Source organism: Papio anubis, chromosome 14 (genome assembly GCF_008728515.1).
Source record: "Papio anubis isolate 15944 chromosome 14, Panubis1.0, whole genome shotgun sequence".
NCBI classification, from domain to species: Eukaryota; Metazoa; Chordata; class Mammalia; order Primates; family Cercopithecidae; genus Papio; species Papio anubis.
The window spans coordinates 23,431,872-23,449,812 of NC_044989.1; the positions used below are offsets into that span (position 1 = coordinate 23,431,872).

At 34.4% G+C, this 17,941-nt stretch overlaps 1 protein-coding gene across 8 annotated transcripts in view; it reads right to left on the reverse strand.

Moving 5' to 3' along the window:
• ATAD2B (ATPase family AAA domain containing 2B) overlaps nt 1-17,941 on the reverse strand; it is a 173,942-nt gene that overhangs the window by 35,569 nt on the left and 120,432 nt on the right. For 5 of the 8 annotated variants that reach the window (XM_031654967.1, XM_031654963.1, XM_031654964.1 and 2 more), the window contains 3 exons: nt 13,036-13,221; nt 4,102-4,237; nt 1,636-1,832 (listed from right to left, as the gene is read on the reverse strand). In XM_031654967.1, coding sequence (XP_031510827.1) covers nt 1,636-1,832; nt 4,102-4,237; nt 13,036-13,221 — 519 coding nt within the window. The remainder of the gene's footprint in view (nt 1-1,635; nt 1,833-4,101; nt 4,238-13,035; nt 13,222-17,941) is intronic. The other 3 variants (XM_031654968.1, XM_031654965.1, XM_031654962.1) reach the window with 1 other exon arrangement.

The following is a 17,941-nucleotide window of genomic DNA, read 5'->3' on the forward strand; positions in this document are numbered from 1 at the left end:
GAGCTGAATGAACCTGAGAAGAAAAACAAAGGAGAAAATAAGAGAAACATAAGCCTAAATAAAATATTTATCTGACCAACATTTTCTGTCCCTTTGTACTACCTTACCATCATTTATAAAACTATTACAGATGGCATTTGAAAATCTGACAAATCTTTTCTGATTGGAAAGAAAAGAGTTTTCCTGAGCAAAAGCAAAACTGGTTTACTCCCAGCATGGGAGGCTGAGTTGGGGGCAAGCCCTTATCCTTTAAGAAGTGTTAAGAGTCCAAATATACCAAATAGGGGAGTGGAAGGAAGGGCACGCACACATATCACATTTATTTAAAATAATTTTTTAATCAGCTGATAGTTTTAAGATTATCTAAAAACACTATGGGGGGGGGGAAATTCCCACAAATATAAATGGATATTTATTAATTAAAAAAGCAAATTAGGCATGTCCTGTTATCCTGTTGGAAAGATATAAAGTAGCTATGATAATGAACATGGGCTTTGAATTTTAAAAAACTTTCAAGTCTTGGCTATGTCACTTGCCAACAACTCTGTTTCCTCAGCTGCAAAGTAAGAATAATAATAATGATCCTACAAGGTTGATAAGAGGACCAAATGGAAAAAACAGTGTATTGTGGATAAAGGTACAAATAAAATCAGTCTCTTTATTCCAAAAAGGGGGGAAAGTATTTATTTTCAGACTTGCCGGGGGCGGGAGGAATGTAAATGCTAGCTCATTCTTCCCAGCAACAGATGAGGTAATGGTTTCAAAGGAATCCGCTCAGGTCCAAAAGCACAGATTTCACAATTAGGATACAACATTAAATTCTGAACCACTCATAATTCAATTATTTTTTTTTAAAAAAAGAAATGAATAAAAAACTAAAAACACCAAAGCTGTTCAAACATGGAGTCTGAACTATAAGAAGGAGGCCAGTAAAGATTACACTGTGTTCATCCACACACTACATTATCCCAGGATAAAACAAAAACCAAAAATGTAGTTGACAGTATTGGATTCCCAAATGGAAAATTTCTTTTCTCATCATCACAAACCATGCTCCCACAAGCACACAAAATAATACACACATAAAGTGAGAAATTTTCCACTGGGAGCAGAGAAAACCCTTAGAAAGAAAAATAATTTAGTTGCACAGGATGTTTTAACTTCAAACCGCGTTCCAGCCACAGGCATTTCCAAAATATGAAAGACAAAGAAACTTCAGGTTTTTAGCTACCTCTTTTGATGAGGTAAACATAATTTGGGAAATGCCAGTATTAACTGGTATTGATTGGTTAACACCAATATACTCTTTGAGAGCAGAATTTATCCTGGAATAAAAATAGTCTAGTATGGATATTTGACTAAGGCAACTTTTAATCCTCTTCTTAAATCGAAGAGTAAGAGACCACAAAGATTAATAATAATTAAGAGGACATATATAAATTGGTTGCTAATTTCATCCAAAAGTCACCAGATATTTGCTGATGACATAGGTAGTTATCACATGGATTAAAATTTTATAGGCTAGGGGTAATATTCATCCATGCCTTTGCTTTTTTTTCCTTCCAAAAAAAGATGTCAATATTTTTTTCTTTTAGCCAGTTCAACTTCACTGTTTGCACACTACTGAAACAAGACCTCTTCAATATCCACCGGTTTGCTGAAGATGTTAAAGCGTTTATCTGTGGCCAGCCTCTTGGTTACATCCCTGAGAAACAACCGCAATTCTCTTAAAGTATTTTCCTCCTGGTCCTCCATTCGATTTTTTTCTGATTCTGATAATTGACGAGGTGGAGAAGGTAGTGCAAGAGGAAGCACTTCCATAGCACAAAGAGCTAGAGAAAACAGAAGAAAATGTTAAGATTCCAACATCATGGGCCAGGACCCTTTTTTGGCATTCTCTCAAAATGTTCTTTAAAGAAAAGAATTACAAATACAGTCATGTGTTGCTTAACAACAGGGATACATTCTAAGAAATATGCAGTTAGGCAATTTTGTCATTGTGTGAACATCATACGAGTATACCTGCACAAACCTAGATGGTATAGCCTATGACATACCTAGGCTATATGGTAAAGTCTATTACTCCTAGGCTATCAACCTGGACAGCATGCGACTATACTAAATACTGTAGGCAATTGTAGCACAGTCATATTTGTGTATCTAAACATAGAAAAGGTATAGTAAAAATACAGTGTTATAATTTTATGAGGCCACCATCATACATGCAGTCCATCGTTGACCAAAATGTCATTATGCAGCGCATGACTATATGTGTGAAACATGCAAATCCAGCAAGTAAAAATTTGCATAGAAACAAAAAGGGAATAGCTTCACTTTATAAAATAACTCACAACAGGACCCCTTTAAAAAACAAAATCATTTGATTTTGAAATATTATTTATATATAACTTATAAGAAATAATTCAAATCAACACAAATATCTCCAAGTAAAGTATTACATACTGATTTTCTCAAGTCAACCTTGTTTAAAAACTGCTTCTTAAAATGAGATTGCCTTATATGCATAAAAAGTATAATGGGCAAGTAATATTTGATCCTTCCTATCCCCAAAAGAATTCTGATTTTAGGCAGGTCTCCTGCCCTCATATTCTGAGTACAACAGAGTAGGGACAGTGAATGGCACCTGCAGGAAGGGAGGGAAAAAAAAAAAAGAACAAAAAAAGGAATTCCACGGTCATGAAGGAGATGGAAAACCAGTCCTAAGTGTTATATGTAAAATCCATGGTACTCACTACCTATCCTAAGAAAAACCAAAAATCTTCTTAAAAGGTAAAGTATTAACTTTCCTAATTATAATGTTCTCTAATTTTAAAAGACTTCCCTGATATCACACTAAAGCTCAGAATTAAAATTCTAAGTATTTTTCACTGATTTCTAAATAGCTCCTAAGTTGAAAACTGAAAGTCAACAGAAACAACTGAAAAAGAATATCAACGGTAAACACAGAAAATTCAAATCTATGAGATTAAAATATATCTAGAAGCATGAAAGACTGAAATAAATCATTTTCATAATGAAATATTTAGATTAACAGGAAGCAACAAAATAAACCATAATTTACATATTAAACTTCCCAAGGTTTTGGGAGGGAAAAAACCAAAACTACAGCAATTTGATAGGTGTTCATTTTTAAAACACCAATAAAATTTGGAAAGGAGCCACTAAAGAACAATAAAATTACTAAAATGTTACATAATATAACCAGTGAAAAACAAAGCAAAAAGAATATGGAAAAATAAGGACTTGGCAGGGATGGGGAATGTATTGAGTATCCTCCAAGAAGGGCTCTAAGAAACATAAAAGATGGAACGAGGGTAAAGAGGCTTAAAAATTTTTACCAAACAGGATTGTTACTTCCTAGAAGAGGCTGAAAGATTAAGCAAGTAGATCTTATCCTTTACGCATCTTTAAGATTAGGAAAATAAAACCTCTTTCGAATGACTTAGAATGCAGCCCTTACTATGTCAAGGAACTGAAATCTGACAAATTCTTGAGGTACCTCGTAAAGCTCAATTCTAGAGTCTAAAATTATTGAGTCCAAACCCAAGAAAAATCTAACACTTAAAACAAAGCCAGAATAGATTTTCAAATGGCTAGAATAAAATGTTAAATGTAATGGGTCCTAACTAAGTCTCTGAAAAGTCAATCAATAAATAAACTAGAAATGGCAAATGTTCTAACCAGCCCATCAAATCTACCATGGCCCAAAAAGGAATGAGCACAACACCTAGTGTTCACAACCTGCCAGTTCAAGTCCTGGGTACTTACTGTGACTAAAGCATAGGAGAACTGAAGACTTTTTTTCTATGACTTTTTGAGCCCCATAATGTGAAATCTACCAGAGGAAGTGGTTGAAGTCATAAGAAGAAGTCCTATTTAGTAAAGCTTTAACAAGGCTATACTTCCCAATCTCAAGTCAAATGAACACAATGGACACTTCCACATGTCATCTAAAGATAAACAGAACCTGACAAACTCTCCTCACTTCCATGAAGAAAGGGCTAAAATAAACTGACTCCAAGAAAGGGCATTTCTTAACTCCATCCCCCCCCATTTTCCTAAAGGCTTTACAAACTTTACCAGCATGTTTCCTTCGTGGTGGAGCCATTGATGCCTGATTGAGAATCAATTCTTGAAAAAATTTTCTTCTGTCTTCTTCAATAGGCCTTTGAATATACAAGACCTCTTCATACTGTATTCTAAAGATACATTTAACCTACACATATACACACACACAAAGACATTAAATATATAAAGAATTAAAAGCTTACATATCATACCAAATTGCAATGTCTTCATCTTCCAGTATCATGTTCAATATTCATAGACCATTCACATGGGGTTATAGTTAACCTAGTCCTAGGCTATGCCGTTGAAGGGTTCAACCTCATGGGCTAAACAGGAATGGTAGAATGTCCAGTTGCCCAAGTCATTAATGAATGATACTATATATCGAGTAAGAGTCATCAGACAATAGCAAAAAGGACAGCTAGTTGTAACAGATGGCAACAATCTCAAAGGGCTTTTACAAAAGAGCTGAAAAGTAATTACTTAGAATCTATAATAGAGAGCTGGAAGAATGTTAACACTGCCATCTATTATCCTCATATTTCTTTGTATTCCCTATTCATTGACTTCCCTTCCTGTGCTCTTTCCCTACAAAGTCTACTTCACTGTAATCTCTGGAATCCTGGTTCCACTGCAAATAAACTATACCTCTGGTCTAGTTTATGTTCCATGACACACTCCAAAAAGATTAAGCCAATTATTCTCATATCTTTCAGCTCCATCCACTTGGTGATTACTCACCTCTTCTGTTTACCTACTCAGACTTTGACCCCAGGTGTCCACCTTCCAAGATATGCTGTTTAAATCCTCTTTACCTCATCCAAATTTGTCTACTATGGCATTAAACACTGTATTTAATTTTTATGGTTTTTCTAGAATGTCTACTTTCTACCTTCTAGACACCACACTCCCTGAGAACAGAGATCACTTCTTATTCATCTGTTTTCTACACCTATCCCAGTGCCTGGTATTTAGCATGCCTAATAAGCATGTACTGAAAGAGTTAACCTTGTGATTTTTGTTACCCAGCCCAAATCAAATTGGAAACTGCAAATAAAAAAAGGGAGGTGGTCACTAGTATGGAAAGATATACCAACCATGACACTGAGAAAATATGGATTAGAATCAAAGACATCATATTCTTGCCCATTTAGCCACACGTTTGTGGTCTAAATTTGAATAATTCATTGAATTTGTCATTTCTAACCACTTACTAGATTAAGCCTACGAACTGAACCCTTAAAAATTCCATAAATATTATGTCATTCAATCTTTGTAACAATGAGGTAAGTATTATTTCCTCATTTTACAGATGAGGAAACTGGGGCTTAGAAAGATTTAAGTAATTGGCTTAAAGTAATAAAGTGAATAAAGAAAACTAGATTATATAAACTCTAAATGCCTTTTCCAGCTCTGAAATTCTAAGAGAAGAAACAATGAAAAGCAAACATCAGAATTCAAAAACTGGATGGGGAATTATTTATCTCAACCTAAAGTCAAATCACTTAAGTTTATAAAATTTCACCTTGTGTCCTGCCAGTGCTTTTGTAGACTACCTTCATGCACAGTTCCCTCCAACTCTTTAATCTACGCTTTGCTGGCCTTTCTTTGAAAATTCTGGAAGTAAGTTTACTACTGAACATATTTTGGATGCCAAACATCATGCCAGACACTGCAGTTATAAAACTAAAGAAAATGTGTTTGTTCTCTGCTGTCACAGATCTTAAGAGTCTCAGAAGAAAAGCATTATGATACTATGCTGGGAGTACTATAACAGAGGTAGCAAAACACAGAGAAGAGACCTTGCAAGGGATGAAAAGACTCTAGGTAAGATGTAGCAGAAATCACTTACATCAATTGAGTCTTGAAAAATAAGTAGAACTTAATATCCTAGACGTACCATGATTTCGTTCAAGAATGGCAAAACATTTCATTTTAACTATTCTCTCCGATAACTTTCAAAACTATGTTAACACTTTATGAATACAAAAGCATACCAAGGACAGGCCTACAATAATCCATGGATATTCTTACCAGGTTACTACCAACACCTCTGAATCCAACATTTTATAAGTGGGATAAATTATACTTCTCTAAGTTCACTCCTAACCTTATCTTCTGACAGTCCTAGCCTCAAACCTTATGCTGTACCAAAGACAAGTCTTCCATAATTCCCAGAACAAATCACGCTGTCTTTCACATTGGTTCACACTGGTTGTGATACATACTATTCACTCATTCCTGACCCCTTCTTTAATGCACCACTCAAGCTGATGCTTTCTGTGTGATGCCTTCCCTAACTTTCCCAGACGCACTTAGGCACACCTTCCAGTATTTATCATTAAACTTTTTTTGAAAAAACAGTTCAATAAAGTTCAGTAAATTTTTACAGCTGTGCAGCCATCACAAGCACACTTTAGAACATTTCCATTACCCCAAAAAGTTTCCTCATGCCTACCTGCAGTCAATCCCCACTCCCACTCCCATGTCCCAGCCTAACAACCACTGATAATGCTTTCTGTCTCTAGAGAATTGCCTCTTCTAGACATTTCGTATCATACAACTGATAGTCTTTTATGCCTGGCGTTTGTCACTTAATACTTCAGGTTTTTCCAAGTTGTAGTATGTATTAGTATTTCATTCCATTTATTGTTGAATAGTATTTCATCACATTTTGTTTAGCCATTCACCAATTAAAGAACATTTGGATTGCTTCCACTTTTTACTAGAATTAGTACAACAACTAGAAACATTCCCATACAAATGTCTTTCTGTGAACGTATGTTTTCATTTCTTTTGTGTAGATAACTAGGAGTGGAATTGCTGAGTCAAACCATAAATTTATGTTTAACTTTGGAAAGTGGATGCACCATTTACAATCCCACCAGCAGTATATAAGGACTCCAGCTTCTATATCCTATCCAATACTTGGTATTGTGTATTTTTGATTATAGCTATTAGGTTGGTGTAAAAGCACTTTTTTTTTTAATTTTTTTTTTATTTTTTTATTTTTTGCAGCTTTTAATGGCAAAAAACTCTTGCCCCAACCTACACTTTAGTAGGCTGCAGTGGTATTTCATTCCTGAATGACTGATAATGAGCATCTTTTCATATGCTTATCATCCATTTACACATACTCTAAGGAACCTCATATAAAAGGAATTATACAAAATTTGTCCTATGACTAATTTAGCCTAATGTCTTCAAGCTTCATCCATGTTGCAACATGCATCAAAATTTCCTTCTTTTTAAGGCTAAATAATGTTCCATTGTATATGCTACATTTTGTTTATCCTTTCAACTATCGATGGACACTGAGGATGTTTCCACCTTTTGGTTACTGTGAATGATGCTATTGTGAACATGGTGTACAAATACCTGTTCGAGTCCTGCTTTCGATTCTTTTGAGTAAATGCCTAGAACTTGATTTGCTGGATCATATGGCAATTATATATTTAAGATAATGTCATACTGCTTTCCACAGTGGCTATACAATTTTACATTCCCACCAGCAATGCAAAAAGGCTCCCATTTTTCCACATCCTCATCAACATTTGTTAATTTCTGTTTTTTTAATAATAGCCATCTTTTTTTTTTTTTGAGACTGAGTCTTGCTATGTCGCCCAGGCTGGAGTACAGTGGCGCAATTTCGGCTCACTGCAAGTCTCCACCTCCTGGGTTCCCGCCATTCCCCTGCCTCAGCCTCCTGAGTAGCTGGGACTACAGGCGCCCACCACCACGCCTGGCTAATTTTTGTATTTGTAGTAGAGACGGGATTTCACAGTGTTGGCCAGGATGGTCTCGATCTCCTGACCTCGTGATCCGCCTGCCTTGGCCTCCCAAAGTGCTGGGATTACAGGCGTGAGCCACCACACCCAGCCTAATCTGAGTTTTCAACGCCCTTACTTGATTTTTCTACTTGAAGTTACTGATTTTCCTCTCCCAGGTCCTACCATAAACCTAAAGACACAACTACATGAAACAAGTTGACAAAATGCTATATGTAATCTTATTTTCATCAGCAGAGTTGAGGAATATTTCTTTAAATAAAATTAATTTCCAATATACTGAATTATATAATCTGAAACTTGCTCATAATAATTTAATAACAAAGCAGATACTGTGAATGTCTTCAGAAACAGAAGTACAATTCTGGCCAAGGTTTATAATCCTTCCTACAAATATCTCTACTTTATCTGCTTCCTCCCTTAAGAGTCTTTTTTCTGTGCTCAACCTTAAATTAGCTCTCTTCTCTAATTCTCCATAAATATCTTGCAATTCCCATATATCTCAACTAAAATTCTCCAAGTATCTTCAGAAAGGGTTTATAAAAGTAAATTTACTTACACTACAATTCTGCATGGTTCTCAAGTGGTCAAAAATTTAAAGAAAAAATATTTTAAAAGAAAAAGAATCCTGCAGAAAGGGAGTGAGGCTGGGCAAGGGTTACTTGAATTCTATGTGATGATTCAACTGTTAGTTCCTTTTTTCATGCAGTAAACTTTTACTGAGTAATTCCCATGTGTTAGCACTGTGCTAGGAATGGGAAAAGTGATGGGTAGTAACACCTGAAAGAGCTAGTGGTCTAGAGACCAGAGGTTCACAAAGTTTTGGTCTCAGGACCCCAAAAAAGCTTTTATGTGAGCTATATGCATCAATATTTACATATTTTAAATAAACCCGTTACATATTAACATTAAAAGAATAAAACATACATTATTTTGAAAAATATGTTTTTCCAAAATATAGAGAGAACATAAAACACATAAAATATAAAACAAAATTTAGTGAGAAAAGTGGCACTGTTTAATCTTACTTTTTTGAGACAGAGTCTCACTCTGTCACCCAGGCTGGAGTGCAGGGTGCAGTCTTGGCTCACTGCATCCTCCACCTCCCAGGCTTAAGCGATCCTCCCACCTCAGCTTCCTGAATAGCTGGGACTACAGGCACGCGCCACCATACCTAACTGATCTTTGTATTTTTTGTAGAGATGGGTGTTTCGCCATGTTGCCTAGGCTGGTCTTGTACTCCCAGGCTCAAGTGATCCGCTTGCCTCAGCCTTGCAAAGTGCTGGGATTACAGGCATGAGCCACCACACCCAGCCAGCACTGCTTTAAATGTTTTCAATTCTCTTTTGTGTCTGGCTTAATGGAAGACCACTGGATTCTCATTTCTGCTTCTGTATTCAATCTGTTACAATATGTTGTTTGACTGAAGTATATGATGAAAACCCAGACTCAGCAGATATGTAGTTGGAAACGAAACTTGATAATCCCCTGCAAAAGTCTTGGGGACTCCTCAGGGGTCCTTGGACCACACTTTGATAACAGCTGGTCTGGTGCAATGATTTCTGACATTTCTTGATCAAACACCTCATCAGTAAAAAATCTGAAAATATTCCCATCACTATATGCATATTTATTTAAATATACTATTTTGCTAATATACTACTCGGAAATAATATATTATAAACCATATACACATGAAATATACTGTACTATTAAATATACTATTTTGCTATACTATTATTAAATATACTATTAGCAAAACAGTATATTTAAGAGTACGGTATATTTTTTGTGTATATGGTTTATAGTATTATTTATTACAAACCATATACACATGAAATATTTAATACGAAAAATAAAAATGAACAGAAATGCTAATGTTTTTCCCAGGATACTAACGCACTGAGTACAAACTCATTGTGGGGACTATTGAACTACGAGAGACAGATACATACAAAGAGACGCAAGAGAATGTCAAAGAGGTTCTAAAAGATGAACTTGTCATTTTGTCCCACTAATAAGACACAAATCATGGAAGGACTAATTATTTTGGGGTTTTCTTCTATTTTAAAAATAAGGTAGGGAAACTTCCTTTCTCCTTCATCTGTGAATAATGGGGTTTATTTTCTGATTATAATGGTATTTATTATGGAAGATATAGAAAATAAGACAATAAAAAACTAAAATGACTACAACCTTTATATCCACAGATAATTACTATTAACATTTCTATATATATCCTTCCAGTTGTACATTTATAAACTGGAATAATACCATACATATTGATTTATTACCTGCATTTTTTAAAACAATACATTTAAACATATTTTCATGACATTAAATTTTCTTTTGTTTTTTGAGACAGGGCCTCACTCTGCTGCCCAGGCTGGAGTACAGTAGCACAACTGTGGTAATAGGCTATTTTTTTCTCTGAGAATTGGTTTTGTACTGCCCACTCTCTACCTCATTTCTTCCATAGATCTGGCAACTTGCTAACCTACAGCTACTTGGTCTACAACTCTCTGTGCTGCTCATTCATTCACCAAATATTTATCAATATGTGCTAAATATTAGAGACTACTATCTTAGCTTGTGACCTAAAGAAAGCAAGCAGGCTAGGTGCAGTGGCTCATGCCTGTAATCCTAGTACTTTGGGAGGCCAAGATGGGCAGATCACCTGAGGTCAGGAGTTCAAGACCACCTGAGGTCAGGAGTTCAGTCTGGCCAATGTGGTGAAACCCCGTCTCTACCAAAATACAAAAATTAGCTGGGTATGATGGCAGGTGTCTATAATCCCAGCTACTCGGGAGGCTGAGACGGGAGAATCGCTTGAACCTGGGAGACGGTGGTTGCTGTGAGCCAAGATCATGCCACTGCACTCAAGCCTGGGCGGCTAAGTGAGACTCCGTCTCAAAAAAAAGAAAAAAGAAAAAAGAAAGCAAGCATTCTAATGGTAGACTTGAAATTAAAATGAAAGGCTTAGCTGGACATGGTGGCTCACACCTATAATCCCAGCATTTTGGGAGGCTGAGGCAGGAGGATCGCTTGAGACCAGGAGTCAAGACCAGCCTGGGCAACATAATGAGACTTCGTCTCTACAAAAATAAGTAAACAGATAAAATAAAATGTAAGACTTGGGAACAGAGGAGAATTTCCTACAAGCTATTAGTATAAAACATGTTATATAATTAAAAGAGAATTCCCATAATCTTCAGCCCACAAATATGATATTCATGATAGCTTTAATAACTACTTATAAAGACAAAAGCAAGAGGGAAAGGAGCTGAAATTTCAGAATTCAATGCTGGCAAATTTCTACTATTTTAGATAGTAATTAAGGGTATTGGTAAATAAATACTGAAAAAGTTTACTAGTCAGTAGGCTTTCTGAATCCATTAAAAGTTATGACAACAGTATAACATTGAAAATGTATATGATATAATGTTAGCTTTAAAATACTAAACCAACAGTAAAATTACACTTGCATATGGGCAACAGAAGTAGGCAACATAAAAACTGCTTATCAAGAAATCAGACTCATAAAACATTTATTTAAAAATTTTTCAACCAATATAGAGGGAAATTTTCAGGGAATATTCCCTATATATTCCCAACTAGAATCCTTATTTATCCCACATTTTAACTCTTTTCTTTCTTTTCATAAAATTATAATAAAACTGAGAAAGAGGATCTAACTTGTAAAGTGGCTCCTAGGTTATATCCAGGTTCAGGCCATTCTTCTAAATCAACTTCAGCTGCATTCCTATTTTATAATACTAATACCAAACATTTAACAGCTCCATAATTTCAAAAGAAATTCACATATACTGTCTCACACCAATGACCCTGTCTGTTATTATCCACATGTCATAGATGCAAATGAAGCAATTATAGGTTAAGTACTTATCTAAGATCAAAAGACTAGTAAGTCAATACCCTGGTTTTTCTAACTCTTGCTACATACAGCATTCTGTTAAACTTTATTGGACTCTATCACAAACATTTTGATTAGTGGTCTTCATATACTATCAGATACTGAATAATCAAAAATGAATTACTCTACATTTAATGTATTTTCCTTACAAAAAGCAGTAAATTATACAAATCTATTTTAGCAAGATAATGAAAGCTGAAACATAAAAGAACTCAGTAAACAAACACTTTAATCATAAAATTCTAAATAATCAAGATTTATATTATAGCATTTAAAACACGTAAATCTTTCATATAAACATCATTCCTACTTTGTCTCCTGGGAAAAATATTTCTAAGCATTTCTAAAGGAGAGTATTTCAAGACCTCGTAAGCTCGGGGTATTAAAACAATTTTTAAAAAATCAATTTCACTCAAGTAAGATGATCTACTAATTTTTTCTGAATCGACTGTGATTTTACCTTAGATATGAACTCAAAGTTAGATTTCTGATTTGAAAAATATGCATATTAGAAATAACATTTAAGTTAACATGATGCTATCAATGAAAGAGCTGAAAGGTCAAATCTCATCAAATGACCTCACAGATGATAAGGATGAGAAGGATATAACTGATAGTGATATAGCCACAATTGTCTTAGAAAGCTGAGTAACCCTTTTCCAAAATGCTTGAGACTAGATGTGTTTCAGATTTCAAACGTTTTCAGATTTTAAAATATATGCACATATATAATGAGATTATCTTGGGGATGGGACCCAAGTCTAAACAAAATTCATTTAAGTTTCATAAAAACCTTACACACATAACCTGAAGGTAATTTTATACATTTTTAATAATTTTGTGCATGAAACAAAGTTTTGACTGCAACCCATCGAGTGAGGTCAGGTGTCAAATTTTCCATTTGTGGCTTCATGTCAGTACTCAAAGAAGTTTCAGGTTTTGAATTTTTTAGAGATGCTGAATCTGTATATATACATGTCAGGTTCTGTTCTAAGCATAAATTATCTCAATCTTTATAACAACACTGTGGAATACCACTATACCCAAAAAGAAACTAAAACTTAAAACAATAAATAATTTACCTACATCACACAGCTAATAGGCAGTTACACCCAGGATATAAACCCTGACAGTATTGATTTTATAATAATTAAAAGGTATCCAATTTACAGGGTCAACTATTTTAGAACAATAAGGAAAGATAAATACTTAATCAGTTCTTACCTCTTCAGGCAGTTCACTGTACATGGTTTCAGAGGTAGACAATAAAAATATAGGTGAAAATGATGGTATATCTTGTAGCAATGTCAGAAAAGTTGCTCTCACAGTTTCACTGACAGCTTCCCACCAATCTCCAATGTGAGGCATGTAAACAATACTAGGTACTGTTCTTCGAGCTTCACGAAAAATCTGATTAAGGAAAAAAACCAGCATTAAACAACTCAAATTGATTATTCTAAAGTCTATCCAGTAATCTCCAAATATATGAAATATGTCAGGCCTATTACAGTCATTAGTTTCAGCCTCAAAATTTAAGTTCAAGAAATGATACACAAGCCTTACACAGCTTCAGTCTACCCTTGCTCCACCAAAAAAAAGTACGTTTTGCCCTTTAATTATTCTTATTCAGTATATATTAACAGTGGAAGGTATTAAATTGCTCCACTTATCTAGCATGTAAAGATAATAAAGCAAAATACCACTGTAAAATATGCTGCAAATAAAGAGATAAATATACACCTATGGCACTCATGCGATATCCATAAACTTTACACAAAGAATAACAACACAGCTTACGTTTTTGAGCACCTTGACTAAAATCATACAATATATAAATTAATCATTTTAACCAAGATGTACCACCCTAGAGCTTAAAATTAATGAACCACCTGCTGAACCAGTCATTCACCTCCTCCCATTATCTTAGTTCAATATTTTATAAAATAGTCACAAAATACTCTAACTTACCTAAAGAGCAAATGATTAGCAAAGAGCTCTGAGACACTTCCATTGTTGGAAAACACAAAATGAAGTTTTCCCCAGGTGTTAAAGAGTCTTAACCATAGTTTCAATCACGCTCTACCAACACACACCAGTAGGGACCAGGTTGGCTGTTAGTAAGCTGCCAAGCTGAATTAATGCCCCTTACTTATTAAGTCGACAGTTTAATATCACACCAACAAATTCTGACATGTTAATAGGACATTTCTCATTATCTTTAACAAGTTGAATTATAAAAATCTTTCTTCCATTTTGAGAATTCTATTCCTAAAATGCTCTACTTATTTTCCCTTATTTTTAACACATTTCAATTAGCCTATGTAATATACAAGATACAGAAATAAGAATTAAGCTGGGCACCGTGGCTCACACCTGTAATCCCAGCACTCTGGGAGGCTGAGACAGGCAGATCACTTGAGATCAGGAGTTCAAGACCAGCCTGTCCAACATGGTGAAATTCCATCTCTACTAAAAATCCAAAAATTAGCCAGGTGTGGTGGCGCACGCCTGTAGTCCCAGCTACTCAGGAGGCTGAGGCAGGAGAATCGCTTAAACCCAGGAGGCGGAGGTCACAGTGAGCCGAGATCGCACCACTGCACTCTAGCCTGGGAGACAGTGAAACTCCATCTCAAAAAAAAAAAAAAAAAAGAAAGAAGAATTTAATATTTAAAATTATTGGGATTATCGGAAACTATCCTAAGAATCAAAAGTATTATTTTTCTTTAATGAGTAAGCTTACCACTTACATACATTTCTTAAATAGTGTATTTTATACAGCTTTCAACCTTCTGTGTAAAATAAAAGATACTGCCAATTGAATAATAAACCAGTTGAAAGAGGCTCAAATAGTAATTGGAAAAAATGTAGATGTTATGATCACTCACATCAAAAGTAATATTTGCTCCTTCCCTTCCTTAATATTTGCATATCCACCAATCCAGAACAGTTGTACAGTACAACTCCTTCAGGACTCTCAAATTTTGACCTTTTCTGCAAACACGTACCCTCCTATCCTGGATCTTGGAAATCCAAGGATTATTTTTTTCCAAAGTTCTTGTAGAAAATTCATAAGAGAAAAACAAGCATAAATATTGGCAAAAGGAAAGAACCATGCAGAAGCACAAAGGCAACTGAGGAATTTATTTAAAAAAAAAAAAAAATTACATGCCACCCAAATCAGGCATGGTTACATGGAAGACAGTGACCAACTCCTTTTGTCACTTTACAGTTCCCCACTCTGTGCTGGTAAAACAAGAGATAGTCAGCAAAGAAAGAAAGGTGATCATATGAAAGACTAACCAACTATAGGTTACTAAGAAACCTCACAAAGCCAATCACTTAATTCGGCCATGCAAGCTACCACATACATGCCCAGGGTATGAGAGAAGACAGGAAAACATGCCTTTAAAAAAAATGAAATTTTGCCTTTGATTTTAGTACTTCTAGGTTAGATTTTCCAGGAACATGTGCTGAGAACATCTAGCCATTAAAAAATATCAAAGAGGATGAGCAAAGCAACAGAAGGTTAAGTGATAATAATTTGACAGAGTCAGAGGTTAACTACAGGTATCTTAACTGTATTTGCAAGGATGAACTACATACAATCATCAACAGCTCTAAGAGGTGAGGTTTGTTTTTTTGTATTTCTTTTTTTCCTCCAATTGTCTCAAAATTAACATGATACTGAACTCAAATTGAACATGATAGCATATTGACCCCATTTAAAAATTTAGAAATTTTTCCACATTTCCAAAAAATTTCTTATTTTCATCTCATCTTCTCAAAATCAACAAATTGAACGTGACATCCTACTAGTCCAATAAAAAGAATCTGGAGGCTTTTTACTTCCAAAGCTTTTAGGAAAATGTCCTTCTTGACAAAAAAAAATTTAAACTATATTTGAAAACTTACTGGGGAAAAAAAAATCAGGCAAGTCTAAGATGAACATGGAAAAATAAAAAGGCTTCGCCTTTCTGATCTATGAGTGTATAATTACAGGAATTGAGAATTAACCTAACTACATGAAATACCAACATCTATGAAATATTTTTGTAATTTTTCTCCTAAGCCTTTAGAGGAAAACCATCCTTAATTTCTAGAAATACTAAAAAGCACTATTAAAACAAGCTTTCTTTTTAATTCCTTGTTCTATGTCATCTCAGAATATTAAAATAAACTTTTATATTTTCTTTAGATCTATAACCAGTCTGTTCTAATTCCCATTTTGTAATAAAAATTCAAAAAGAACAGAGTTTGAGAATAGCATTTAAAAATTCTTAGCATATAAGCAATAGGAAAAAAAAAAGTTTAATCCTAGTATGATTTTTTTCTGCAACATAAAAACAGCTCTTGAGCAGTTTGCTGGTAACTTTTAAAGTGTGGAGTAAAATACACTCTGTGAAATCAAATACCAGATAATTCAGAGTAGAAAAATATAGCCTAGTTTCAATGAAGCGGCAACTGGCTTGGGAACAAGTGATGCCATTTGAGAACTAGAAAAATACTCACCTATAGGGTGTCTTGGATTGGTGGATGTGCAAGGTGTAGTAGAAAACAGAAAAACTGTTATAGAAAAAAAAAAAAAGACAGTAGGCCAAATTACTGAACCAACCGTTTCAAAATACCTCTGACATGACCAGCACTCTTGCACAAGTAAAATGAACAAACACCAGCATATGTGAACTGTTCATTTTGATTCTTTATTACATTACACTGCATTTCCTTCTGACCTCCTTCTTGCCACAGACATTATAAGGACCTTAGATAACAAATTTTTTAAAAACTTTCTTTATTTAAAAAAAATCACAAACTACTTCCTCTAAATATTAAAGATATTAAAGGCAAAAATCAGGCCACCGAACTTAGAAGTAGCCATCCAAGGAAGCAGTCATGATATAAACTGCACTTATAGTTACAAGAGTTCTAATCATCTCAAAAGCTAAACTTTGAAGTCAGCATTTTAGCCATCAAATTAAAATGTTCTGTCCATGAAAATTTAGTGTATTTTTAAGAATTTGTAGTCCCATAACAAGCCATTTCCTTTAGAAAGTGAAAACTATACAATTTTTAAACCCAAATGTGAATGAAGCAGAAAGCTCAAAGCCAGTATCACTTTTACCTGCCTAAAGAGGGCAATATAGAAAAGAAACAACTTTTGTCATCAAGAAACTTCCAGAACTTGTCTCAGTCACTTAATAGTATTATAAATATATTAAAATTATAAAACACAGGTAAAAGAAAAATGTTGGGACCTACAACATCTTCAATGTTTATAAAAATTAAAAGGCACTAATAAGTTTAATTCTTTGTGCCATGCTATCAGAAATTATTAAAATAAATAATATCTTTGCATTGCTGGTGGCTTTATTCCATTTTTATCCCTTTACTCTATCTATTTATATTCCCTTTATCTAAGATTTATTGAGAATCTCTTGTGAAAAGAAAGCACTGTCTGGATTCTAAAGATTCAGGATTCAATAAATAAGGTACAAATTTCTTTACATGCACACAAAATAAGCCTGTTATAAAACACATCTGTACTAGTTACTGAACTATGGTAGTAACACAAATTAGCATTTTATGAAAATTAAATCACTTAAATTCTTTTTCTTTTTCTAATATTTTCATTCCCTAAGGACTTCAAGAATTTCAGTAAGTATGATACACTCCAGGTCAGGATAATTTAACTTGTCTACAACTCAAAAAAAAAATTATTTTTTAAGTGTTGCTATGGAAAAACTCAGATATCCATGTGAGCAAACACAAAAGCATCCAAAGTACACACAGACTCCTACAGAGAAATCCAGAAATCTATAAGCACAAACACAAGAGCAACCAAAGTATACACACAGGTAAGTACATTAATGCCTTCAAGCTATTCAACCAAAAAGAATTTCCCCTGGGAAATTCTAGATAACAATTTCTCTCTGGGGAAATAAATGCATTTAAATTTTCACCAAGAAAAGACCTTATTCACCTTTTGAAATTATTCCCAACACCACATAGTACCTAAACTCCAAAGCTTTTCAGACCATATATAAATGCATTAATTGAATCAAACCTGTCTAATAATTAAAAAGATAAAATACAGCACACTTATCAGTCCCTTTTTTCTAAACCAACAATAGAA